General features: G+C 42.5%; 1 protein-coding gene across 2 annotated transcripts; it reads right to left on the reverse strand.

Annotated features, from left to right (window-relative positions):
* Positions 1–1,906: 1,906 nt before the first annotated feature.
* On the reverse strand, positions 1,907–27,425 carry LOC137291133 (uncharacterized). 2 transcript variants are annotated; one of them, XM_067822420.1, is made up of 22 exons: positions 27,367–27,425; positions 26,140–26,245; positions 24,483–24,677; positions 23,907–24,040; positions 22,628–22,736; positions 22,196–22,356; positions 21,309–21,431; positions 20,117–20,228; positions 19,441–19,601; positions 17,415–17,516; positions 14,806–14,889; positions 11,928–12,054; positions 10,284–10,457; positions 9,822–9,922; positions 8,276–8,354; positions 7,722–7,958; positions 7,023–7,271; positions 6,466–6,702; positions 5,489–5,554; positions 4,629–4,892; positions 3,884–3,967; positions 1,907–2,061 (listed from the first exon to the last, which is right to left on the reverse strand). In XM_067822420.1, the coding sequence occupies exons 1-22, from the start codon at positions 27,379–27,381 to the stop codon at positions 1,922–1,924; spliced, it is 3,060 nt and encodes a 1,019-aa protein (XP_067678521.1). In that variant the 5' UTR covers positions 27,382–27,425; the 3' UTR covers positions 1,907–1,921. The 2 variants fall into 2 exon arrangements, with proteins under 2 accessions (XP_067678521.1, XP_067678520.1); XM_067822419.1 differs by having other exon boundaries at positions 3,884–3,976.

Genomic DNA, 27,425 nt, shown 5'->3' on the forward strand with positions numbered 1-27,425 from the left:
TTGTAGGATCACTGGGGCATTTTGTGATATATTTGTGATATCTTTTTCTAAAAATCGATAGTTACGCACTCACCCATTTTAAGGAGAAATTGATCAGACGATTTTTTATCTTTCATTCTTTTCGAATTCCAGGTGATTCCTTTGGATTGTTATTTTGTTGGGTTTTTTCATAGCATCTAGAACTAAACATATTCACTCATTGTTTGACATCTCGGTTGCTGTTGGTTAAATCTAATCTGAAATTTAATCACTATGACTTCATGTAAGTGCTAACCGGTTCTGTGATTTTAAAACAAGCTGAATCCGACATACTGGTTTTTACCATTGCCAGTGATAAGCCTTGATACAGGCATCGCACAAAGGTCGCGTCCATTCCTATTGGTTCCGGACAATCCTCACATGACGCATCCCAACTTTACAACTTTACAGTGTTTTCCAAACTCAAACTTGAACATTGTCTGAATGGAAACAGAAGTCTAACAGTTGGTTGTGAATATATAAGTTAGTCCCCTAACAGTCAGTCAGTCGTGTGGTGTGTATAGACTCTGAGAGATTAGATATAACATTATAGAATGGTCTAGAACGGGTTAGAAAGAATTATAGTCCGTATGGGTTCAAATGAGAACGATGAATGATTAAATACAGATTATAAATGCAGAATCATCTGCCAGAGTGAGGGACATAATGAGAGTTAAGTGACTTTTGTCTCACATTACACTTCAAGCAACAGGAGACCAGGATTGTATGAAATGGCCATGATCACTGATCGGTCCGTTGGGTACAGTTAGATTACTGTTGCTAAGAGATATTAATATTATAATCATTCTCTAGACTGTGATCATCACAGCTCTGATAATATAATATTAACATAACACAGACTCGAATATTTACAGACCGCTGCCATATAGCTGGAATATTGCTGAGTGCAGTGTAAAACTAACCTCACTCACTAAACGTAGATAAAGCAATATAAGTTGATAACACATTCCCGGTGGTGGTGCAGACAAGTAATATATACTCAAGAAAACAAATGAGGGAACTCATGACCATATTAAGCAACCTTCTCTTAGCTTACGCGCACACACACACACACACACACACACACACACACACACACACACACACAAACGTATCTGACCAGAAGTTCAGAAAGAGTGAGAGAGATTAGTCTTACGCTGCATTCAGCAGTATTCAAGCAATATTGCGGCGATCTGTAAAAACTCGAGTCTGGACCAGACAATCCAGTGATCAGTATCATGAGCATCTGCGCAGTTGGGATTCGATGACATGTGTCAACCAAGTCAGCTAGCCTGACCACCTGATGACGTTAGTCGCCTCTTACGACAAGCATGGGTTAATGAAGATTAATTCTAACCGGAATTTTCGACCAGGGAGAGATGCAACATTGGCTTTTGATACACAAGTTTGTGGTAGACAGTGAAGCTAAGCGCACAATCAGCGCCATGGGCGGACTACAGGAAGGAACCCAGCTGAGCACACATCATTGTTCGTCAAAACACCAGTTGAATACTATCTCATTTCCAACAACAGGAACAGCCCTTATGATTTTCATCAGACCACCATCAGATAACAACAACTGGCGTCACATACATCACCATCGAACAGACGTGTATTGTTTGTTTCATCGTTGGGGTGGCCAAATGATTAAAGCGTTCGCTCCCAACGGCAAAAAGTTGGGTTCGATTCCCCACGTGGGTACAAAGTGTGAAGCTTATTTTTGGTTCCCAGTCATGATATTACTGGAATGTTGCTAAATGCGGAGTAAAACTAAATGCAATCAGTCAAAATCAGTAAGCCTCATTATACACACGAGTGTCAGCGTTTCCTTATTTCCTTTCATCAGTGTTGTTATCGACTTCAGCATATAATTATAAGAAACAAAATGTTACTTTGACGTCGTTTAATGAGAGTAGGCTGGGTTAGTTATGTATTTGTCGTACTTAACATCCTCCCCGCGACGTCGTTGAATGAAGAAAACTATGACGCCTCCGAGGATACCGCCCAGGACCAACATTGCGATTGCCACTCCAACAAGCATACCTTGGAAAGTGGAAAAATATTAAGATAGTTATTATATATTGTGGTGTGCAATAATCGTTATATTATACACTAACCGAACAAAGTAACTGTGCATTATCTGATATTATGCCATATTGTCAGTGCAAAAAGATAATATGATTTCAAATGTGTTCCAGTTGACCTGTTGACAGGGTAATATCATATGTTGTATGATTAGACTCTCGGCATCATGACACGCCCTTGAAGAGATGTGGTGTGAAAACTCATTCCCCAAAGTCCGCAACGCGTGTGTCCACCATCGGTGTGCATGTACACCATGTACGACGATGCATAGGCATTACTAAGTGATTGAACAAAGCTTGGGGAATTTTCTTCCGTGTCTGATCCAACCCTTGTCGCTATTGAGCTAACGTCCAGGGCTGATTCTGAGCTTTGTGTGAACGGAGAAATAACTGGCCAGGGGAGATCCGAAATGCTTTTTTATCTCAGAGCGTCTGTCACAACACAGCAGCATGTGGACGAGCATTATCCTGCTAAAGCGAGAAGCTTCTGTCCTTAAATGAACGACAGCATACGCTGCTCATCCCTGTATCGAAGACCTGTTAGACTGCATTTGCACATGACAAGTTGTGGCCAACCAGGGATGTGATTCTGTCCCATACGATAGCGCTATTTCAGCCACACTGCCCACTTTGAACAATGCACAAAGCTCTGACGGTGGGACCCTACATAACTACAAATGCTAGCTCAACACCAACAATTCGTGCAGGTGACAAGTGCTTGCTTAACTTGCTTGCCAAATATCGTCCTCGCTTCCTGAGTTCTCTATCTTTGTGACCTTTCTTGAGTTCTGTCACTGTTTCATGTAACATAACGACGTTACATTGCCTCAGCCCTGTCACTGCATCATCGTGCCGAACGACGTTACATTGCCTGAGCCCTGTCACTGCATCATCGTGCCGAACGACGTTACATTGCCTGAGCCCTGTCACTGCATCATCGTGCCGAACGACGTTACATTCTCTGAGTTCTATCACTACATCATCTTGCCGAACGACGTTACATTGCCTGAGCCCTGTCACTACATCATCGTGCCGAACGACGCTACATTGCCTGAGCCCTCCTGAGCCCTGTCACTGCATCATCGTGCCGAACGACGTTACATTGCCTGAGCCCTGTCACTACATCATCGTGTCGAACGACGTTACATTGCCTGAGCCCTGTCACTACATCATCGTGCCGAACGACGTTACATTGCCTGAGCCCCGTCACTGCATCATCGTGTCGAACGACGTTACATTGCCTGAGCCCTGTCACTACATCATCGTGTCGAACGACGTTACATTGCCTGAGCCCTGTCACTACATCATCGTGCCGAACGACGTTACATTGCCTGAGCCCTGTCACTACATCATCGTGCCGAACGACGTTACATTGCCTGAGCCCTCCTGAGCCCTGTCACTGCATCATCGTGCCGAAAGACGCTACATTGCCTGAGCCCTCCTGAGCCCTGTCACTGCATCATCGTGCCGAACGACGTTACATTACCTGAGCCCTGTCACTGCTGCATTTTTGCCTTACTTCGTGCCCTTCCCTGACTTCCATCACTGAGTCATCTTGTCGTTTTTACTTTTCCTTCCAACAGTTCTATCACTCCTTCATCGTGCTATACTATGTTACCTGTCCTGGGATAAATCACTGCTTCATCTCGCCCAACTACACCCTACTCTTTGAGCCTTATCGCTGTTCCATGTTATCGAACATTGTTTTATCCTATCCAAATCCATCCCTTTTAAGAAGGCCGAATACATGGCTGGTTACAAATATTGCGCATACAAGATACCTGTTGCTGGCGACGATGTGGACGGTGACGTTTCCCCACAATGCGCCCTTGACGACGACGACGACGGTGATGTTTTGTGTCCTCCTAAAATAGCTTTAGATGCATTTTGATGAGATATACAAGCTTATTATTAGACGAGATATTACCTGTAAGAAGGTACATCCTGCTATATGATACTTGAGTCATCATCATCATCATCATCATCATCAATTTCGTGCAAATATTTAATGATTTTATCTTAGTATCATGTTACTCATTTGCTACTGAATTTTTCAACGAATATGTGATGGTCCTGTAAACAATCTATAGACATATGAGGTTTTTCGAGTAATTCTACACAAATTCGACCAGTTCAATGTGTGTCTACCACTGCCTGTGCCCATTCTGACGTATGTGTTGTAAGCATTACCATTATGTTGTTAGTTATTCAATTATAGTTGTGACAAGTTGTACGAGGTGTCAACAGTGTACGGGAACTCAGCAGGGGAGATAACTGAGTTTATTGTGGTAACATTAAGTGCGTACAACCGATGAATGGAAACCAATATGGTTTACATTATTGTTTAATACTGCCATTGTTGGTTACAAATAATAGGGAAAAGATCTGTTGTACTTTAAATTTGTTAGCTTTTGTAGTAAAGGCATAGGAATAAGCTATCGCCTTTTCAATGTTTCGTACAATTTTGTTCTTGTTATTATATCGTAACATAATGAAAATTACAGGTGTTATAGAAAACTGACTCACTCGTAAACGTTCTTGTGGAGGAGGGTGATGTAGCTGACGTTGTGGGGCTGCTGCAGACACAATCACAAGGAGTGGGGTTTTGCCCTTTGACAGTTGTGGGTGTGGATATAGCAGTGAATCCAGTCGTAGCTGTGGATGCAAGCGTGGTCGTCGGTGTCGCTGATGACGAGGGAGATTCTGGGTGTATAGTTGCAGTTACTGTAGCTTCCCCGTCCGTTATTGCTTGACTTGACTTACTGGGGCTGGTAGCTTTTTGAGTTGTTTCTGGTGGTGTTAGTGAGACTTGCATATACTTTCGGTGATATTGTTTTTTATACCAAAATAGTTAATGAACTACTGAGCTATTGATACTGCAAAATAACATTAAGTTATGTGATTAGGTGATTAAGTACTCACGTAAATATTCATCGATGTGACGAATTACTCGCAATACGAACACAAGTCAGCTGACACTGATATACCGAACTACTCACCCTGCCCATGTGAGGAATTGAAGCCCCAGTTTCGATTCCCCACATGTGTACAGTCACAACAGTGATCGTCTTAACGCGAAATTCTAGGTTTTTCGCGCAGACGACACGCAAACAGTATTTTGCGTGCGTGTTGGGACGCATGGATTCTGATCTTCTTTAATTGTAAAAGAACCTTAAAACAGCAACATATTTAATACAATAAACTGATTGAGAATTGTAATGAAAATTTCACGCAAGATTCCCCGCCGTGATAATCCTGGGGTAAAAGCGGCGTAAAACTAAACTCACACACTCACTTATTAATTTCACAAAGTAAATATGTGTACCTGAACGTACGCATAAATCTATATTACGATTAATATGCGTCTGAAATGGAATGTAACCTACTCTGAAGACAGGTGTTCGCCGTGAGATCATGTGGAAGGTAGAGACGCCCATTCGGGTACCGCATGCCTGTTATAAAACACTTGATGGAGTGAATGGTCCGACCTGAACTAAAATTAACATGCATATAATGATTTCAAACCTCTGATGCGTATAGGCCGATTTTGCAGATAATGGGGTGAACTACGTTTGAAACAAACACCTTTATAACAAACTAACTCGTGTAACGAACGGTGTTTGGTGCTGGACTCGTGTTTGAAGTTTTAATCGGACGAACTATGGTTACAGCGAGTTAAATTGGTGGGTCTTTGGTGTTCGTTATAAGCACAGTTCACAGTACAGCAAAACTCTCGACTACTCGAAGAGGTTTGGTGAAGTAAAAACACTTGTTCGAGACAAGCGGAATGACGGTAACTGACACCGGTCGGGATTATTGTTACGTAAACAATGAATATAATGAATTCGATGTCAACGGTAAGTAGATTTGGCAATTGTATGTGACACAACCACAATATACACTTCTGTCAACCATAATCCACCAAATATCCATAATGGATTGGAAAAACAGTATATATCTCTCTTTACCTTATGACTTACTCATTCATTTCACCCTCTCATTATTTGTGTTTTTTTCTTGTTTTCCTTCTATCCAGTGAAGCCAAAGAAAATTAGCTATATTTCCTAACTCACAAACTCTGTGTTACAAGGACATTGTATTATTTTGACAGTATTTCGTTCCGTTATTAGCCGTACCTTTGTTATGTATAAGAGAATGCCCATCTCGCTTTTATATGTAATTTGTATATAAAAGGCATAAAAAAGGCATCGATACGTCCAACAGCATCGATATGATACAAGTATGTAGCACCTTTCTACTTTATCAAAAGTTGATAAAACTGTCTGTAAACAATTTAGTCTGGACCAGACCAATTATCCATTGGTTACATGGCTAACATGAGAATCAAATAATTTATACTGACGGTTGTAAATACTGCATCCGTCAAACGGAATAGCTGACACGTGATCCACATCAAACAGAGACTCGGTCTGGAGTTTGCACGTGCGATCCATGCAAAATGTGAAACTGTCACAAGAAAAATCCGTCTCTGCTACGCACAACATGGCACAGTCAGTTACCGAACTCTGCTGGATGGTCACTTTAGCTTTTTGTGATATGGTATACCCCTTGCTTTCCTTGAAGTCTGAGCTGTAGTCACCTAAATATATAAAATGAAAAAAAACCAGTTGTCAATGAATAAGTGTCTCATACATGTGCATAATGGTGGCTTATTATGTCATCAGGAAGCCGCGGTGGCTGAGTGGGTCAGACGGCTGACTTTTTGTACTGGCGATTCATCATCTAAACCCAACAAAAGAACTGGAATTTGTACATTACTATGAAAGTGTACTCCCATATATAACATGCGCTATATTTCATCAATCTCTATAGTATTACTATGTATTCATTTGTTATCCACGTTTTGTCAGAACATATCATACACCACAGGTTTGATTTGTGGAAAGGGCTCACACATACGTGAGTAATGGTTCCAGATCGTGCTTGAAACAACATCGGAGGGGGACACGTCATTGAGGTCGTGTGACTCGAGGATGCACGTGGTGTATTTCTGGGCGTAATTAAAAGATGTACATGGTTTTGACATCGAGGCATCTATACACAGCTGTGCACAGGAGTTGGCCGTAGGTATGCTGGAGTGTGTCTCCGAGAAGGACTTGTTCCCGATGTAAGTGTTATAGAGCACTCTAAATCCCAGTGTATAGTCTCCTAAAATGTGTATTGATAACGTCTTGTACCAGTCATCTAAATGTTGAAGATACAGATACACACTATTTTAAACTGTACAATCCAAACTTACATTTCAAAACTTCTTTCGTTTGTGTTTGTTTCACGCTACGGCAACAATCCAGCTAAATGGCGGCAATCTATAAATAGTAGAATCTGGCCTGGTAATTAATCAATCCAGTGATCAACAGCATGAGCATCGATCTACGCAAATGGAGTATGATGACGTGTGTCAACCATTTTATCCTTAGGCTATCATTCGCCCCTAACGACACGCAGGGATTGTGAAGACTAATTCTTACACAGATCTTCCAATACCAACACTGGGCTATCCTCAGAAAACGATGGCATGTAGCGTAAAGGGGAAATTAACTATGAATGGATCACTGTCAATGTTAATAGCAGGTGTTCGCATTAAAGGCAAAGACTCACGTATGTAGACGTGCGACGCCTCAATGTTGCTGGCTGTATGACTTGTGTCAGGGAGGTCAGAGGTCAGAGAACACTGGCCACTACTTGGTTGGTACTGGAAGGTCCGGCACGGGAAGACCAAGAGAGCTAGACACTGACCAGCACAGTCCTCCAATGACAGTCCTGTTAGGACCATATTACCATCCCCTCTGGGTAAAGCACGATTTGCAGAAAACGTGAAATGATGCAAGACTGATACTGTAAATAGGAACGGGTTTCTTCACGAAATTGTTGTTTTCTCAGGGCGTACAAATATTTAGATTACAGACCGGTCCGTTATCCGAAACCTTTCCCGAGGAATCCAGAATATGCTATTGATACCAAACTGTGCAGCTTTTCCAAACATAATTTTACCCAATAAAAATGCTCTTTTCGGCGTATCGTAGATATCTGGAATTGAATTTCGTATTATTGCATAGTGCTCACAATTATGCTTTAATATTTGTTTTGTAATATGTTTTATGACATACTTTAGTTTAAACAATAGTGATGTTTTTGGATGGTTTGAGACTTACATTTGGATGAATACTGTATTGCTGGTGTCTGTTGCCTCCGGATGTCTGTTGTGATGCTCGTGGCGTTAAGAACAGTGATCTGAAACAGGAGATGGAATTCTAAATTGATGAGTGAGTGATTCACAGTCTGTCAGGGGGAAGGGATACAGATCTTTGAAGTTACTACAAGTCAAACACACGTTGCGGCTTTTGAGACCTCCAGGACTCCTGAAACAACTCGAGTCATAGTGTCCTACCAAGAATGCATGTTTTACTTCTAGCAGTACAACTTGAAAGGGGAAGCGAACGGTTTGTACAGAGATTGCAGAGTCCAACAGGTTCTACCAGAGGAAGGCCGTGACGTGAGATTGACATTTGGGCAGCAGGTGAACTAGACTGACTGGTCAGCTGTCCCTTCCTGTCCCGGACTGGCCCTTCTGGTCTGTCCGCGCTCTTCGCGCTTTCTGTCATCTCTCTTCTGTTTGCCATTTCGTCTTTCAAAGGCAGATGAACGACTAATAATCAGCGCAGGCCTGCAGTCCTCACTGGCGTAGTGTGTTTACATGGTCTTATATTGCCGACAAGTCGCACAAGTGTCCACGACAAATACTGTTACAGCTTTGTGACAGACCTAGATACAACAGTTAGGAGAATCTGGGATTGGAAGCTACGATCACGGGTTCCCCAAACCCAGCTAGGCAGCTTACCCTTGCATGTTATTAGTTATAGCAAATAGAACTGAATTTGGGTATGCAAGGATCAACCACAGCGGTACTGTTAATTCACCCTGATCAAACTGGGGATCTTGACTGACTCTGGTCTATTTTGCTGCCAACGGACACGAGAACTCTTTAGTGGTGGTTTCTAAAACCCGATCCACAGGATTATGGGTTCAGTGGAGAAGCCAAGTGGATAAACGTCTGCTCGTCATGAGGAATACCCGGGTTCGAATCTCAACACAAAGTCTAAAACCTAATTCTGGTGACCCCCGAATATTGCTGGAATATTGCTATAGACAGCGTAAATCTACACTCACTCACTCGCCACATAATCATGGTGGTACTTTGGCAACAAAATATGCGTGTTCATGAGTTTCGCCAATGACGTCATCACTTTGGACAGGTCACTTACAAGTGTCCCGATTAAACAGCAATACCGCTTCAACCCGCACCAATATCAATGCAAACAAAACTGGTTCCTTCATACACCCACATCGTTCAGTCTACCACCGACGTGAGTGAGTGAGTGAGTTCAGTTTTACGCCGCACTCAGCAATATTCCAGCTATATGACGTCAGTCTGTAAATAATCGAGTCTGGACCAGACAACCTAATAACCAACAGCATGAGCATCGATCTGCACAACAAGGAATCGATGACATGTTTCAACCAAGTCATCGAGCTTGACAACCCGATCCCGTTAGTCGCCTCTTACGACAAGCAGAGTCGCCTTTTATGGCAAGCATGTGACGCTGAAGGCCTATTCTACCCCGGGACCTTCACGGGTCTCCACCTATGTGTCCATGTCAACATCTTAGACACATGTCCCACAATCCAACAATCCCATACCATATTTCCGTAGGGGACACCAAGAACCAGGTGGCAGCTCATCACAGCAGTATCTAGCGCCTTGTAAGCCTGTCCAATGGTCACCTCGTGGTCCGCGCCGCCTAACAAAACATCGAATATTGCATTTGAGCCAGGGTTATTGAACTTGAGCAGGATTGCGACGATTCACCGTGCCAGAAATACCACACTGATGGAATGAAATAACATGAAGGGTGTTTTAAGAGTAACTATCAAACCTCACACCGAGTCTAGGATGACGGAACAAATAAGTTTCAAGAAACCGATGGTAGAGATCCCTTGAATAGAGTTACCTCCCTTGCCAGTTTAAGTCTCCATGGGTTTCCAGAATGGTAACCCTACAAACTGGGCCATTTGTGATTTCCTGACACGTTCAGACCAAACAGACATTATATAACAAGCATACTGTTCAAAGCGGGGTTTCCATCACTTCATGCGTCTCACCAGTGAGAGGGGCCTTTAACAACAATGTTCCAATGATGTACGTATTGTTGTCATCCCAGTGAACTTCCAGATCCTGAACACGTAGAGGAGTCACTTGGGCTGCAACGGCGATGCCGATTCTTGCCATATCGTGCACGGCGTTTTTTTGTGCGGGCAAAATAGAACTTGTATTACCTAAAATAGCAAATGAAAAGGAAACGCGGTCTACGTAGGTTACAGGGACGTTATTCGCAACTGTATCTTTAACTTGGCTTCAGATACAATGAAACTATGGAAACGATGTCCGTAATATAATCTTCAGAAACATCAAACGGATTAAGAGGTGTGGATTTGGTAATAAGGTACGGATGCATTAACTGCCAAAAGAAGGTCACGAGAAGATGAGCCTTCTGGATTAACCGATTTCCTGATTTTGTTACAGTTTCACTTTGACAGCAGATGGTGCCCCGGTGATGTTCCTATATCAACAGATGTCCGGATTTTGGAACATAGACGTTTTCTAGATTAATGGATATCAGGTTTGAGGAATGTATAGAGAGAAATGCAATTAATATCTATAAACAGATCTAGAAAGTGTCTGTACGTTCACTCTCGCACCAATCGAGGGAGATTTTGTAAAACAATGGAAAGAATTTCGTCGCTTCAATTGATACTGGTTACCGACTCCCTTTGCGAGGCAGGGCCCAGCTTACCTCACGTACCAGATATCCGGTGACACGCGCATATTCAAGAACCCGTTCTGGTTCAAAATTGCGCAACCAGCAAATGTGCCTTTACCAGAGCGGACCAAGAATAAAATCATGTGCCAGTCTAAGTAAACTTAGCCTCAGTACATTTGGTTACACTCCACTGCTGAGTCTAACAAAACCTTACGGGAGGTCGAGTCAGGCAAGTTTTGAGATTGACCAATCAGAACACAGCTTACCAAATCACGAAAGTGGACATTCGTACGTACATTTTGAACTTTCTATCTCGAAAAGATCCGTACCCGAACGATTCCGAATGCAATTTAGCGTACGGGTGATGCACATGGTGCACGTTACAACCATGACAACGGCGAGTAAACAGTCGCTGAAATTAGTGTTTTTGGCAATATTCAAGGATGTCATCTTGCAGAAATATTAGCTTATGGTAACCATGTCAACAGAAACCCCCAAAGCCTATATACTGCAGGTCAAATAACGGTGTTATATGCTGATTTTTGTTAGTCTGGAGATCTGAGCCAGTGACCTGAATATTTTGTAAGTCCCTCCGATCCCTCAGTAGTAGCCGTTGTCTGATTGGTTATATTATTTAATCCTCTCGCTATTGATTGGACGGTCATAGGTCGCTCAACGTTTACCTGACGTTGACAAAGTAAGGTCTCCGTGACCTACTTACGGCAATATGGTATCCATGGGTGATTGGTTAAAGCCACAATCAGATGTATTCTACCTATCATGTAACGTATTGGTTAGTACCTTATCAAATCCAGGCCAGACAAACAACAGACTGATATCATGAATGGAGTTCTGTTCCAACAGAGTGCCACAACTACCGATACATTTCACCGTCTTTACAACACTTCATGTTACCGATTCTACCAAGGAATATTTCCAATGAGTTTGTGTTTAATGTCTCGCTATTCTGAACATGATGCAGTACCTGGGAAGGTAATCTGAAAATCTATGTCTTGATCGTGACTGTAGCAGGGCTTGATGTCGAAGGCGTTGATGACATTTGGATGCGTTTGGTCGAAGTCGTAATAATCATAGATGACTTCGTAACTAGTCTGTAAGTAAAGATACATACAATGATTTAGTGAGTGAGTGAGTGAGTGAGTGAGTTTTACGCTGCACTCAGCAATATTCCAGCTATATGACGTCAGTCTGTAAATAATCGAGTCTGGACCAGACAACCCAATAACCAACAGCATGAGCATCGATCTGCACAGCAAGGAATCGATGATCAATGTGTCAACCCTTAGGCGCCTCTTACGACAAGCATGGCTTACTGAAGATCTATATTTTAACCCTGACCTTCACGGGCAGAGAGGTGGATGGGGTTTGTGGAGGGGGTGAGGAAAGGAGAATTGAACGACTGGGTTAAATGACCACTTTGATGATTCTAGGGATAGACATTACTGTGAAACATGACTTATGGTATAATCATATATGAGGAGATCTACATTCGTAAAACACCATTCACTTAAAAGACAGAAAAATTCAGTGATGCATAAACATCGATCAGCGCAATTGGGAACCGACGAAATGTGCGAGCCTGACCACCCTATCCCGTTAATCGCCTTTTGTGGCAAGCACTGGTTGTTTGAAACCTATTATACCCAGGATCTTCACGGGTCCAATGATTTTAACATATGGCTGTGTTATGTGGCCGTGGCATTGTTATTCGCGGTAGAACACTGCAGTATATTGTTCCTAGAGAAAGTGGGGCGGGGTGGGGAACGAGGGGCCAGGAGTATGCTTTATTTAGACTTGGGATATGCTTACGACCCAGAATATTATAGAAGGTTTGAGTTATATCATTTATGTATGCAGGACTGGGAGCGTGCCCAGTGAATCACACAAGACAATTAATATTGAGCCGTGAAGATCCGGTCCTTCAGCAACACATGCTTGTCCTTAATGGGTGACTAACGGGATCATGTGGTCAGTCTAACATTGTTGACGCATGTTATGATATCCCAACTCAAACCGTTGATCAATGAATTGTCTGGCCCTGGCGGACCGCTGCCGCATAGCTGAAAAAATTCCGTTCGGCGTTAAACAGCCAAACAAACACTCAACCAGTAGCTATCAAAAGGACTGGGAGGTCTGTGAAGATCACTCTCATCGTTAGCTACTTTGAAAGTTTCACTACAGCTGAGATGAGATGAAATTTTGTCATCACTTTCTGCATCATTGAAATCACTGCTTTTACCTTGACATTGAATTTGCACTTCGGTTCTATTTGTACTTTCGCTGAACTTGGGTGGTGTTGACCTGTTCAGATCATTTGTAAACGTAATTTTACAATTGAAATGTTAAGCATTACATTTCCTATGTTATTGTATGGTGTCAGACCGAACTTCCGGTTAACTTATTGTTTTAATTTAGGAGTCAACATGGGAAAATATCCGTCAATCACGTGACATACTTCCTTGTGTCATAGGAAAATAATTATGCTCTTTGTTGTCAAGGGTAACGTGAGCTTCTTTCGAAAAAAGCCATTTTACTTGAATAACCAGGATATAAGAAACACGTTTCGTAGCCATCGCCTTACATGGATGACTTCATACACAAGTACTCATGGGGAGCAAACCATCGTAAAACACTCGGCTACCTCACTGATGGTTCTACCGCATGAAATTTTTTAAAGATCCTTCTATACTAGAAAACGCATCTGTATGCGTCGACCGAACACCGGAGGTCCACCGTGTAGATATGGTTCGGAGCGAATCTCCAGCGATTCAAGCTTGTCATAAGACCGCATGCAGAGATGGTTCAGAGCGAATCTCCGGCGATTCAAGCTTGTCATAAGACCGCATGCAGAGATGGTTCGGAGCGAATCTCCAGCGATTCAAGCTTGTCATAAGACCGCATGCAGAGATGGTTCAGAGCGAATCTCCAGCGATTCAAGCTTGTCATAAGACCGCATGCAGAGATGGTTCGGAGCGAATCTCCAGCGATTCAAGCTTGTCATAAGACCGCATGCAGAGATGGTTCGGAGCGAATCTCCAGCGATTCAAGCTTGTCATAAGACCGCATGCAGAGATGGTTCCGAGCGAATCTCCAGCGATTCAAGCTTGTCATAAGACCGCATGCAGAGATGGTTCAGAACTGATCTCCAGCGATTCATGCTTGTCAGAAGAAACCTATGCAGAAATGGTTTTGGAATGGTCTTCAGCAGTCAATACTTGTCGTAAAACCCATGAAGATCAAAAAAGGGATTTTATGTAAAAAACAGTTTTTATCTTAAGACATGTTTGCAGCATTTACCCGTATCCCAACTGGGTAGATTCCAATTCGGATGGAATATATTAAATAGAGGGGATGGATGGCAAACAATAGTGCACATTAGTGCAAGGCTGACACATATACCTTAGAGTGATCATCATGTGCTGAGAAAAGATATAAGAAATGGCAATCCTTAACATGACGGAACATTAGTCCCTGCATAATTTGTCTGTGTATGTGGTGATTAACACCACACTCACCAATATCCCAGCTATATGGCGGCGGTCTCTAAATAATCAAGTCATTCCAGTAGTTTTGAAAGGAGCCCTGATTGGCTCCCCGGAAATGAAAAATCGTCAGTGATCATAATTCATTTTCAAAAGGGGTATGGGTGAGGCGGTGGTGGTGGTGGCGATGACAAACAAAAATCAAGACAGCTCATAGCCTCAATAGGATTATTTCAACAAATCCATAAACTGGTTTCCATGCCGTGGTCCACACTGTGTTGTGCCACAAACCTCATATCGTTGCAATATACCAAGTTTTGTCACACTATCACACAACGCACAAGACGAAATAACACTTACTGTTGGTTCTGTTATGTATAGTCTAACAGGAGTGTCCGTGCTGTCCGGGTCGGTGCCGATGTCGTTAGCACTGTGCCAGTCATGCTGTAAATGTCACATGTAGAGAATGCTTTCACAAAAATAAGGCACAATTATTTACAGAGCGCATGTTTAATCCACAATGAAGAATAATTTGATTTAACCAGATATTCAAAGAAAATCAGTGTAAATATTTAAAGTAAAATGTCGTGAAAGACTGAGATATGAAATGATAGCAGCATGTTTGATTTATAACGAAATATAACGATTGGGGCAAGTATTAAAAGAGTAACACTGGAAATATTAAAATGTAATGTGTTATGAAAGACTAAAAACTGTTGTGAGGCTGGGTATTCACCAGAATATCATCCATTTTGAATTTATGATGAGACACCTGGACACCTGGTGTGTCTATTTTTAGACCATGAGTCACTCCTCTCCATTGTATAGTGAGATCTATTGCGTGAAAACCCTGTGTGTTTATTTTTAGACCTCGAGTCACATGGCATTTCCCACAACGTATTTTTAGACTCAGTTGGATCATATAGGGCCCCCAAACAGCCCTCCAGACTTCACTCACCAAAGAGAGAACGTAATAAAAAACTATCCTCTCCAGTCTATGTTCTTGACTGTACTGGTTCTGGCAGTTGTTTACCTTGAAGACAGAAAATGGATTCCGTGCACCGTGATACCCTAAGGAAGAATTATTCTGGCCTCGTGCAGGCCATACAGCACGTAGAAGAATTGGTCGACAAACTGATGCAGTTTGGTGTGCTTACCGTCTTCATGAAAGCGGACATTATGGAGAAACTGTCCTTTGACTGTCTTTATGAGATATGCTTCCCCGACGAGGACCTCAAGCTTACTCCTTCTTCTGCAAAGCACTGCAGGAATGTGGAGAGATAGAAGCCATGACATTGCTGAGTCTTGAGACAGACAAGACCGAATGTGATGATGGGTTTGCTGCTGCTGCTGCTTTTGCTGCTGCTTGAGATCCTTTCCAGAATGTTTTGTTCGAATATGACGGCACAAGCCATGAGTCCAAACATATTGTTTGGAGCATATGGCACAGGAATACATCTTCACACGGGGACAGTCCTACTACAAATGACACAATTTAACCTTTTGTGTCTATTTAAGAATCTATTTTCATTTTCTTTCTTGATACTGCTTCCCTTGTAGTTTTCCTGGGTGGATGAACCTTTGCCTTTCTCTCTTCAACTTTGCTTTCGCCTGATCGACTGCTTGTTGAGTTGGGGTCACGAAATTAATTTTAGGTTGTTCTGAGGTTTCTTTTGGTTTATCTTTCTTCCACTCTGGATCGTACAGTTCTAAAAGGCGATCCACAGGCAACATGGCAGATTTTTCCCCTCCACGTATGATGGAATGATAAGGATCTCCTTTGCCTTCAGCCTGTAGCGCGTAAAACCGAGTCCATTTTTCGGCATCGGGTACAAAGAGTTTGTATCGTGGATTATTCATGACAAAATACCAAAACGGGCTTCAGGTGATGTGTCTCTGTCACTGTCCACGACTAAATGAAGCAGGATTGTCCTCATGGTCATTTATATCTTAACTATGTCTTAGTATAGTAGCACTACTAGTAATATAAAGCCATAGTTCTGAGCCAATGCTCTATTGAACAACCAGACATTTTGAATGGCCTCATCTCTAAGTGCATTGACAAACTGTGGTTTCAAAACAAATGCTACGGAAGGCATGTAACTGGAGAAAAGACTGTTCCAAAGGCTGTCTGTCGTCCACAGAGGGTGAACTAATCTTCGTAACACCGCTAGATAGTTATTGCTATCATTTTTCCTCAGGAAACGATGTCTTTCATATCCAGTCACGGGTAATCTTCCCTTTAATAACCTATTGATGATACCATTGACGCCAAGAATCTGTTCTCTGTTCATGTCTAAGATGTCTTATCGAATTTCCTCAACGTTTTGAACGTCATTTTCTATCTTCAAGGTAAACAGCTACCAGAACCAGTAGCGTCAAGAACATAGTCTGGTGAGGATACGTTCTCTCTTTGGTGAGTGAAGTCGTAATGATCTGGAGGGCTGTTTGGGGGCCTTATGTGATCCAGCTAAGTCTAAAAATACGTTGTGGGAAATGCCATGTGATTCAAGGTCTAAAAATAAACACACCGGGTGTTCACACAATAGATATCAATATACAATGGAGAGGAGTGACTCATGGTCTAAAAATAGACACACCAGGTGTCCAGGTGTCTCATTATAAATTCAAAATGGAGGATATTCTGGTGAATACCCAGCCTTACAACCAACAACGAGTTTTCCTCGACACACGTGGTGACGGGGTTAGAATTGGTCTTTAACAACCCATGCTTGTCGTAAGAAGCGACTAGAGGGGTAAGGTGGTTAGTCTCACTGACTTGGTTGACGCATACATCGATGCTCATTGTGTTGATCACTGGATTTTCTAGTCCCAAATTCGATCGATTATTTACAGACCATAGCCATACAGCTGGAATATTGCTGAGTGCAACTTTTAATAACACACAATCTTTAGCATGCTGTTCACGAATTTCCAGTTAATACGTTGTGAAATGTTTGTCAACTTACGCTCATGAAATAGATCTCAAATGTGACATTAAGACCACGTAGACTCTCATAGTCAGTCCGAACCGCTGAGTACACATCACAGGCAATTCCCCGGACTGTACGCTGGGAAGGAGTAAAAGACTTCTGAGACAAATGAAGCAACTGATTTGTAATTCCATGTATCTTCATAATAGATCATTCTAATGTAACAAGTACAAAATACATAACAAGTACAAAATACATAACAAGTACAAAATACATAACAAGTACAAAATACATAACAAGTACAAAATAGACATTTTGTAAAAGTGTTCTGGAAAAATTAAAACCTTTTAGTTTTTCGCCGCTTTTAACACTATTCCAGCAATATCATGGAGTGGGACACCAGAAATGGGTTTCACACATTGTACACCCATGTGGGGAGTCGAACCCGGGTCTTCGGTGTGACGAGCGAACACATTAACCACTAGGCTACCTCACCACCACCAACAATAATACAATTGTCTGTGAAAAGGTTTACATTGTCACAAGTCCATGATGTATTCAAAGTCACTGGGTCATGGGTTGAAAGTAGTTCCTACGCAAATTAGCCAAGTTTCAATGACGTCAGGCCTGCTGTTTTGTCCTTGGTTTTCATTGTCTAAAGATGTGCAGCATCTTGACTGGATGTTGAATTTAGTTGCATCTGGAAAGTGTGAAGTTTGTTCACTTGCTGTCTTTCTCCCAAGTGGGCAAGGTGGTTTGAAAGTCATGGGAAGAAGATATTGACTTTGGTGGAATTCAGGTTAGTTATATTTGATTTTACATAAAAGAAATAAACTACAAAAATATGTTCAATTGTGGAAAGGTTCATTCAGTATTTATTGTAGCTGAATTTATGTATTTGGTGGGGGTATATTTTGACTCAGGATTGGAAGATGTCAATAATTTCACTTACAATTGATTCAGATTAATGTTTCAGTTCAAACAGATTGTACGTTTTAAATTACTTTTCTGGTGAGAATTGGCATTTACATGCTAATTAAGGCATACATGTTTTAGGTCCTTGGATCAGGTGTATAATTTTGGTTTACACAACATGTGGACAGTTTGATGCAAGTTGTCCCATAGATGGTAATACAAGCTCATATTTGATTGTGTTTGGAAGGTGCCAAAAGTGTTCCATAATTGCACTTCTAAGAATTGTATTAAGTAACTGAACCATTAATGTTGTGATGTCCATTTATTTGAGTTCTTTTTATATGGTCAGTGGTAGTGGAACACCTATTATCTAAACAATGTGCAATGACTTGAATGACATAGGAAAAGGGTAATTTTGACGGAGATTTATATATTCTTATACATTACATTATTAGTCAACTACAGCAATAAATCCAAACTACAGCCTCAACGGAGCTTGGTTTTCTGTTGTTGAGCCATCCCCGTTACACTAATATCAATGTTAGTCATAGATATGTTTATGCGTGCGTGCATGCGTACGTGTGTGGGCGTGCGTGCGTGCGTGATATGTGAACCTGAATGACTATATCACAGTGTCGACTCACAGATGCACAATGCATCAACTTTAAGGACACAGCGGAAAGACACAATCCACAGACCCGTGTAGATCCAGAATAGAATCAGCAATCCCTGCTTGCCACAAAAGGCAAGTATGCTTGTTGTAAGATGCGACTAACGGGAGGGGTGCTTTTACAATCCATGGTCAAATTTTTCTGGCAAATCTAAAGGGCATAGCTCTACACAACGAAATGATAATTCGTGTATTTGGGTGCATGTTTCAAGGAACAGAAAAAAATGATGCATGGATATGTTTGACGCAATGTTTACCTGATCTAAAAGAAGCGTCCCTGTTCTGAACAGAGCTCACCTTTACAGAACAGAGCACACGTGTCCTGAACAGAGCATACCTTTCCTTAACAGAGCATACCTGTTCTTAACAGAGCATGCCTGTTCTGAACAGAGCATCCCTGTCCAGAACAGAGCTTACCCGTCCCGAAAAGAGCTTACCTGTCCCGAACAGAACATACCCATCCTGAACAGAGCATACCTGTCCTGAATAAGCGTATGACGAATCCAGGCTGAACATTTCTTCTGGCGGTTTCAGTCTCAGTGATGACGAGGGCGTATTTCTAGTTGCATCCCATGTATTGTTCTGTATGGGAAATATGTTGCAGCGAGGGAAGTCTTTGTAAATAACATAAGCCACTCCTGAAATATAAACGTCAACATTGTATTCCATTGCAATAACGTTGAAGTGTCATACTGTGATAGTATGGTTGTTTTGTACAAACATGAACTGCATTTTTCAGTCTATTAAGTGAATGATGTTTTACGAATGTAGTTCATGATCATCAATGTGGTCATTTAACCCTGTCGTTCACTTCTCCGTTCCTCACCCCCTCCGCAAACCCCATCCGCCTCTACGCTCCCTTCTACTCGTGAAGGTCCGGGTTAAAATATGGACCTTCAGTAAGTCATTATTGTCGTAAGAGGCGACTAACGGGATCGAGTGGTCAGGCTTGCTGACTTGGTTGACACATATCATCGATTCCAAGTTGTGCACATCGATGCTCATGCTGTTGGTCACTGGATTGTCTGGTCCAGATGTATTTACAGAGTGCCGTCATATAGCTGGAATATTGCTGAGTGCGGCGTAAAATTAACTCACCCACTCACCCCATGTCCCTTCCGCTCTCCCAGGCTTCTCTGAGACATAACTACACCTGTGTTAAAGTCATGAATCTCGGTGATAGCGTCCAGGGTGTTGTATTGGTTGTCTTTGTGGGTAGGGCGGTGGTCCCAGCGGACAAGTTGCAGGTAGTAGTCATACCAGACCTGTCACACACAATCCGACTCGTCATCGTGTTTTCTGCAGACCTGTCTTATGTATAGTAAAACAGCCAATATCATCGGCAACTGACAGAAACAGTACAGGGAAACTGGAGATACATATATAAACCGTTTGGAACACTTGTATTGCCGATGTCCGGTTCTCGTAGCTTTTTAAATTTGATTATATAATATTTAAGTCAAAGGACACTGTGAATAAGGGATCTAACCCGAATGAACTGACAATATAGGTAGATGGTCGTTAAGCATTTCCCTGAAAGGAAACCCTACAATGTCTCTTTTGACATGTTCAAGTACTGCATGTCCCAATCATAACAATAAGTCACTGATTACTGCTTTGCGCTTTCACATTTTTTAGATGTTTGTTGACACGGGCACCGCTTCTTTTCCTTTCCGGAAGGGCATGAACACCATGGAAGTTCCGGTGAACTATTCATTCAAGTTTGCCCGCTATTTTTGCCCTCTCAGTTTGCCCAAATAATTTGTCAATATGCAACAAGGGCAGATAATCGAAACTGAAACACCTCAATCGTCGACGTTTTACATTGAAGATATCCGACTTTGATTTCACAGTTTGATTCCGGAAACTGGACCAGAAGTTTAAATGATGACCGGGCGGGTAGTCTTGTGGGTATTTTATGCCGAAGACCCGGGTTTGACCCGGACATGGATATAATGTATGAGGCCAATTTCCAGTTTTCCCGACGTGATACTGCTGATATATTGGTAAGAGCAGCCTAAAACTATAATCAGACACTCATTTAATGATTACCACGGTTGCTCATAATAAATCATTTGTATGGTTATCTTGTTGTCTTGGTTTTCTTGGATTTTCTAAATGCATCATTGAAGCAGTGGCCCTATCAACCGTCACCTCGGGCCTTTACTCCTGAAGATCATGGTTAAATCTGATCTTCAGCAGCCCATGCCTCTCGTAAGAGGTTCGCTGATATCCAGTATCCAATTTGCGTAGAACAATGCTCACGTTGCTAATAAACCGCAGCCAAAAAGTTAGGGTATTGCTGAGTGCAGAGTTAAACAAAAAATAAACCCAGACTAACTCACGTCTTCTTGGTAAACCATCTGTTCGCTGAGATGTGTCACCTCCTGTCTGTACCGGTACTTTGGCTTCAGCTGCGGCATACGACGTGTCTGACGGCGGCCTTCACAAGCCACACCAACTGGAGTCTAAAATTACCAGGTACAGATGGTAAAATCTTTCACATGTATTGGCATATAATTGGATATATAAAGTAATTAAATGTGTCCGGGGCATAGGCGTGATAAAAGTGCTACTCTTTTTGAGAATGTTCAGGAGTGCCCGATGGTAAAAAAGGTATTCAAGAAAGAGGTCCTCGTTAGTAAAAAGCACGTGTGTTCATGGGTTAAATGGGAGATCACTTTTAGTTTGGTAAACGAAACATTTGTTCGTGAGTAAAAGAAGGACTATACGTGTCTTTGGAACAAACGCGAAGAATGTACAATGTTCAGGAATGGTATGTTCGTTCGTAAAAGGCACACGTTAAATGGGCGCCCAAGTCACCACTCTCAAACAAATGGTCACGATATATCTTCATTTTGGTAAACGAAGCATGTGTTCATCAGTGACGCTGACTTTGGTGAAAGGCATAAGTGCTCATGAACAAAGCTGGTGTCGGTAAAGGGATGAGATATTCTTGACAGCAAGTCCAGGTTTTGCCTTTGATAGAAATAGAAATATATCTGCGCTGGAACCCTCAAGAGAATCAATGAGTGAGCGTGATAGGTTTTTTTACCAAACCAGGGCTGTGGAGCAGCCTTTTGGTTAAAGAGTTCGTTCGCCACGCCCAAGTGATGAATCCCCCCACATGAGTAAAATGTCAGAAGCCTATGGCTGGTGTAGCTCGCCGTGGAAATGCTGGATTATTGCTGAAAACGACGAGAAACCATGCTCACTCACTTTTCGGTCTAACCTGAAAAACTGTTATGTCTGTGAGATAGCTTTTGTAGCCAGTGTAGTCATAGATGTGATGGAAGCTTGATTCTGGTCCGGGGCCCAGTAGGTTCTGGTAGCCGACGACTTCAGCCCTGACCGGGATCTGAGGAGAACCGTCCGCTGTTGTCCAGTTATAAACTGGAACAAGTCATAAGCATTTCCTTTATGCCTGCGGTAAATTGGCAAAAAATGTATTACCTACATGTATGCAAATGTTAATCCGTTTTTTGCTGAACATCCAAATGATCGCGATGTAAGTGTAGCCTGTGTTGCATTTTTTATTATACGATGTGCTACCCTTTCGAAAAGTCTTTCTACCGATTCAGATCGGTAAATGAATTGATATATCCTTAATCGTGTTAGTAAATACATGTGCGTGCGTGTGTTACGGATGTTGCGTGTGTTTTACCAGTGAAGTAGTAGTCGAGGGTGAAGTTGACGCCGAGAAACCCCCAGTACATGCAGGACTGCCAATGATCACACAAAATGCCCCGAACCGTAGTCTGGCCTTTATACACCTGGAAATATGGGAGTTCAACTGTGTTTCACGGTGACAGCTTATGTGAAAGAGACTCAGTGAGATGGTTTGTTGATAACTTAATCTGACAATGTGGTTTTACGAATTCCAGCAATGCAAATGGAGGCAACGTGGAAAAATGTTTATCGGCTTGCTGAAATGTGAGCTGATGCTAGCAAAGTATTGTTTACGTGGCGGCCAAGAGAAGCATCGTTCTTTATAATCAGTCCTCATTCATACATATTCAAAATGAAAAAAACTAAAAGCATCAGCCTCAATTTCCTGCCCAAAATGGCAAAGTGGCAAAGCACAATAAAAATAACCTCATCATTTTTATCAGCGATAACACAAGGATAAACATGCCATGTGTTTAAAATTGTCAGAGAATAAGGAGTGACAATTGTTAACATCATAAATTGAAGCCTGGCTAGGATTTTGTTCGTTATAATATTAATATACCACCAAACAAGTAGGGGATGGTTCATTTTGTGAGCATACTTCTAGCCAATGCACCTTAATACATATCCATACAGATGAAACATTTCCAAAGTGTTACGAGAGTGTATTTTCTATTTAATTTGTATTATTAGTGTTTAGTGTTTTGAGTGATAGGTATTAGGGGTCACATTTCGTATCGTAAATGTTCACAGCTGTTAGTATTTTATCGGCAGGTCTTTAAGGTACTGCTCTAGAGTTACCTCCCTTTGATAATGTTAGGAGGTAAACACGAGGCTGGCCTGGAGAATTCTACGTTGATGGCGATGGTCGTCTGTGCTCAAACATTCACGAGTCGGTGAGTTTGTGTATAAAGGCTGGTTGTCATGGTGACGACGGACACCCACCGATTAACTGGAGTATGAATCTTGTAAACCCAATACCCCCTACTTTTTGGAATGGTATATTTACATACAGAATATTGGACAACCGCATGCGACTTTACACATGCTGCATTGATTGTTTGATAAGGTTAACTAAGTTTCCTGGTGAGAAGCTACGCGTTTGGAAATAATCAGCTCCTTGGAGGACATCTGGGCCCCGATTCATAAAGCTATCGTCCCGATAAGACTGTCGTAACGCCTATTCTGTAACAGACCAACGACAGTCGTAGAGCTACGATAGCATTGTGAAATGGGTCCCAGGTTCTAGTTTTTCAACAACACAGGAAACAAACCTCTCCGTACTTCTGGGCGAACTTGAGCACAGAGGCCGTGGAATATGTGTGTGGTATTGACGACATACCCGAGGCACCTCCGACCAACACGTCCACGACATCGGTCGACTGGTTATACACGGTACATTCTGAATCTGTGGTATAAAAACAACCGCTATTTCAGGAACAATATCAACGAACAGTTTCTCTACGTTATTTTGTGGTGGTGAGAACTCTGGTGTGGTGATTAACACAGGAGTGGATCCAGGATTTTGGACTGAGGGATGGTGTGTGCACATGACGTCCAAAGGCTTGTTCGGGAATGTTCCTCTGAGAAACCCCCTTCCATCCCCACCTCCAAATCGTGATCCACCTTTCCTGCATTTCATGGTGATGAGTGATGAGACACAAACTTGCAGTTCGACGAGCCTGAACATGAGGCCAACAAGAGGACAGCGGCCGCTTAATACAACACAACCGATAACTCGTGAGAGTTAGTTGAAGGGTTAGCTCCCCTGTACCCCGTAGAACCTTCCAGGTCCTTGTCACACAATACATAACATATAAGACGTATTCCTGCAAAGAGTGTCTACTCACCGAAAATGTGATAACTCTCGTTTGTGTTGGTGTTGAGAATTACAGTTTCGGTGTTCCCACCTTGCGTCACTTGCAATGACGATGCTCCAATAATCACTGACACATACTCATCGGCCGTCACCGTCATCGACTGGTCAATGATTGCACCTTCCACGTGAACTTCGAACTCCGAAGGCAAAATAGGTAGTCTGGGATCTGTAGCAAAATGACGTGATAGTCTCACAGCATACCAGATCTGTGGCACCACCTGGTCTGGTTTGTACAAGTCAAACTAATACAGGATTCTTCCAACAATATCATAGCTGGAGACACCACGAACTGGCTTCACACATGGAAACAGGCTACTACGTAAACTTAGGCTTAGTATTGTTTGTTACACTGCTATGCTGAGTCCAACAAAACCTAGCAGAAGGTCGCGTCACTTAGCTTTTGAGCGACCTATGGCCGTCCAATCAAATGCGTGACAGCCGAACGGATTTAACCAATCAGACAATGGTTACTGCAGGGTTTGGCGGAACGCAAAATTCCCCCGTCACTGGCACTAATCTCTCAACAAAACGAAAATGCGCACAAAACACTGATATCTGACCTGCAGGACATACGCTTCGGGCTTTTGATGACATGGTTACCATTAGCCAACGTTTCTGTATGCTGACATCCATGCATGTCGCTATTATTGCAAATCCAGAGACTGTCTATTCACCGTTTTGGCGATCTCCATGTGCATCACTCGGAAACGATTGGTCGGGCAAATGCATTCGGAATCTTTCGGGTACAAACTTTTCCGAGGTAAAAGTTCAAAAGGTATGTGCGAATGTCAAATTTTGCGATTCGGTACCTGCGTTCTGAGATTCGGTACCTGCGTCCTGATTGGTCAGTTGAAGAAGTGTAAACAGTTTTGCGGGGTCATCACACATTTCACCTATGTAGGCTTTAAACAGTGCAAAGAATAATACTGAGCCTATGTTTAATTCGACTGCTGCTGACTGTGGGATAGTCTACATAAGGGAGTGAACTCTGATTACCTTAGTACTTACCCCAAGTAAACTATTTGCTGACAGTGAACATAAATTGATCATAATACGCATGGTCAGACAATTCCTACTTGACTGGATTTAGTGTAGCATTCGCATGATTACTTCAGTGCAATCTCTAATAGATACTGTTTGCAACTGAATGATGAAAGTCCAGGCCTACGGTGATGTACATGATGACGGGTAGAATGATGACACACAGACAAGAAGGGGATGACAGACATACAAGTAGAAAGAGCATTCAATATTCAACAACTCCAGGAAGTACATTTACGTATAGGTCAAATTGGTTTCATTTGCTGGAACCGTTTACCAGTTCCGAGGAAAAGTGAATTGGTGAGTCGGTATCTAGGCAGCTCTTATCAATATTGCAGTAGCATCATTGCGGGGTCATCACACATTGCACCCAAGTGATTTAGCGCGGGTCCAAGGCAAGCCGTTTTAGCTACAAGGCTACCTACCCTACAGCCCCACGATAGGTACGTTACAAGTTGCACGCACTGTGTTTTTCTTTTTCAGGTATCATTTAGAAACTGCGTCTGCGTTCTAGCCAAGATAAAATAGGAATATTCACTCGCATGTATTGTGAGAGATACGAGTATACTCCACTGTCAGAGACTCACCTCCTGGGCTGACAGTTGATTGTGAATGTGTTGAACACATGGGAGTCGGGTATTGTTGCCCTTGGATCAGAGCACCATACAATGCTGCACATGCAAAGGCGAGAGTCTGAAATGATTAATGGTACACACGTTTGTAGAGTTTTGGTTGTAGCAACCCGTAGTACCATCCAGAATGTTATCACTTCACATGCACAGGCCTTGTTTTCTGTGAGTCGGGTGACGAACGTACTGGTAGAATGGTGACAGACAAGTGGAAGGATCACAGACGTACTGGTAGAATGATGACGGACAAGTAGAAGGATGACAGACGTACGGCTAGAATGATGACGGACAAGTGGAAGGATCACAGACGTACTGCTAGAATGATGACGGACAAGTAGAAGGATCACAGACGTACTGCTAGAATGATGACGGACAAGTGGAAGAATGACGGACGTACTGGTAGAATGATGACGGACAAGTAGAAGGATCACAGACGTACTGCTGGAATGATGACGGACAAGTAGAAGGATCACAGACGTACTGCTAGAATGATGACGGACAAGTGGAAGAATGACGGACGTACTGCTAGAATGATGACGGACAAGTAGAAGGATCACAGACGTACTGGTAGAATGATGACGGACAAGTAGAAGGATGACAGACGTACGGCTAGAATGATGACGGACAAGTGGAAGGATCACAGACGTACTGCTAGAATGATGACGGACAAGTAGAAGGATCACAGACGTACTGCTGGAATGATGACGGACAAGTGGAAGAATGACGGACGTACTGGTAGAATGATGACGGACAAGTGGAAGGATGACAGACGTACTGGTAGAATGGTGACAGACAAGTGGAAGGATGACGGACGTACTGGTAGAACGGTGACAGACAAGTGGAAGGATGACGGACGTACTGGTAGAATGATGACGGACAAGTAAGAGGGTGACGGACAAGTAGCAGGGTGCCTGGCATGTAGTGGAGGGGGTGGAAGAGAAAGAGGGACGGGAAAACTACTGAACCTCATTTGCTCTCTGCTGTGGATAGCTCACGTGAATACCACCAAGAGCGATACATTCAACTCAGCAGCCCCTGCGTACCCTCTCTCCCATGGGTGTGTCAGAAACGATATTTGTATAGCGAACTCAAATGACGAAATACATAGCACAACAATTATCAAACCATCTACCTGTGATAACAATAATTCATGTTTCAAAGAAAACAGTATGGACACAAGTGTACCTGTAGTAGCTGCATGCTGACTGGTGTTGTCTACGTGATGGCGGACGACACATAAATAC

The sequence above is a fragment of the Haliotis asinina genome, chromosome 7 (assembly GCF_037392515.1).
Source record: "Haliotis asinina isolate JCU_RB_2024 chromosome 7, JCU_Hal_asi_v2, whole genome shotgun sequence".
Lineage (NCBI taxonomy): Eukaryota > Metazoa > Mollusca > Gastropoda > Lepetellida > Haliotidae > Haliotis > Haliotis asinina.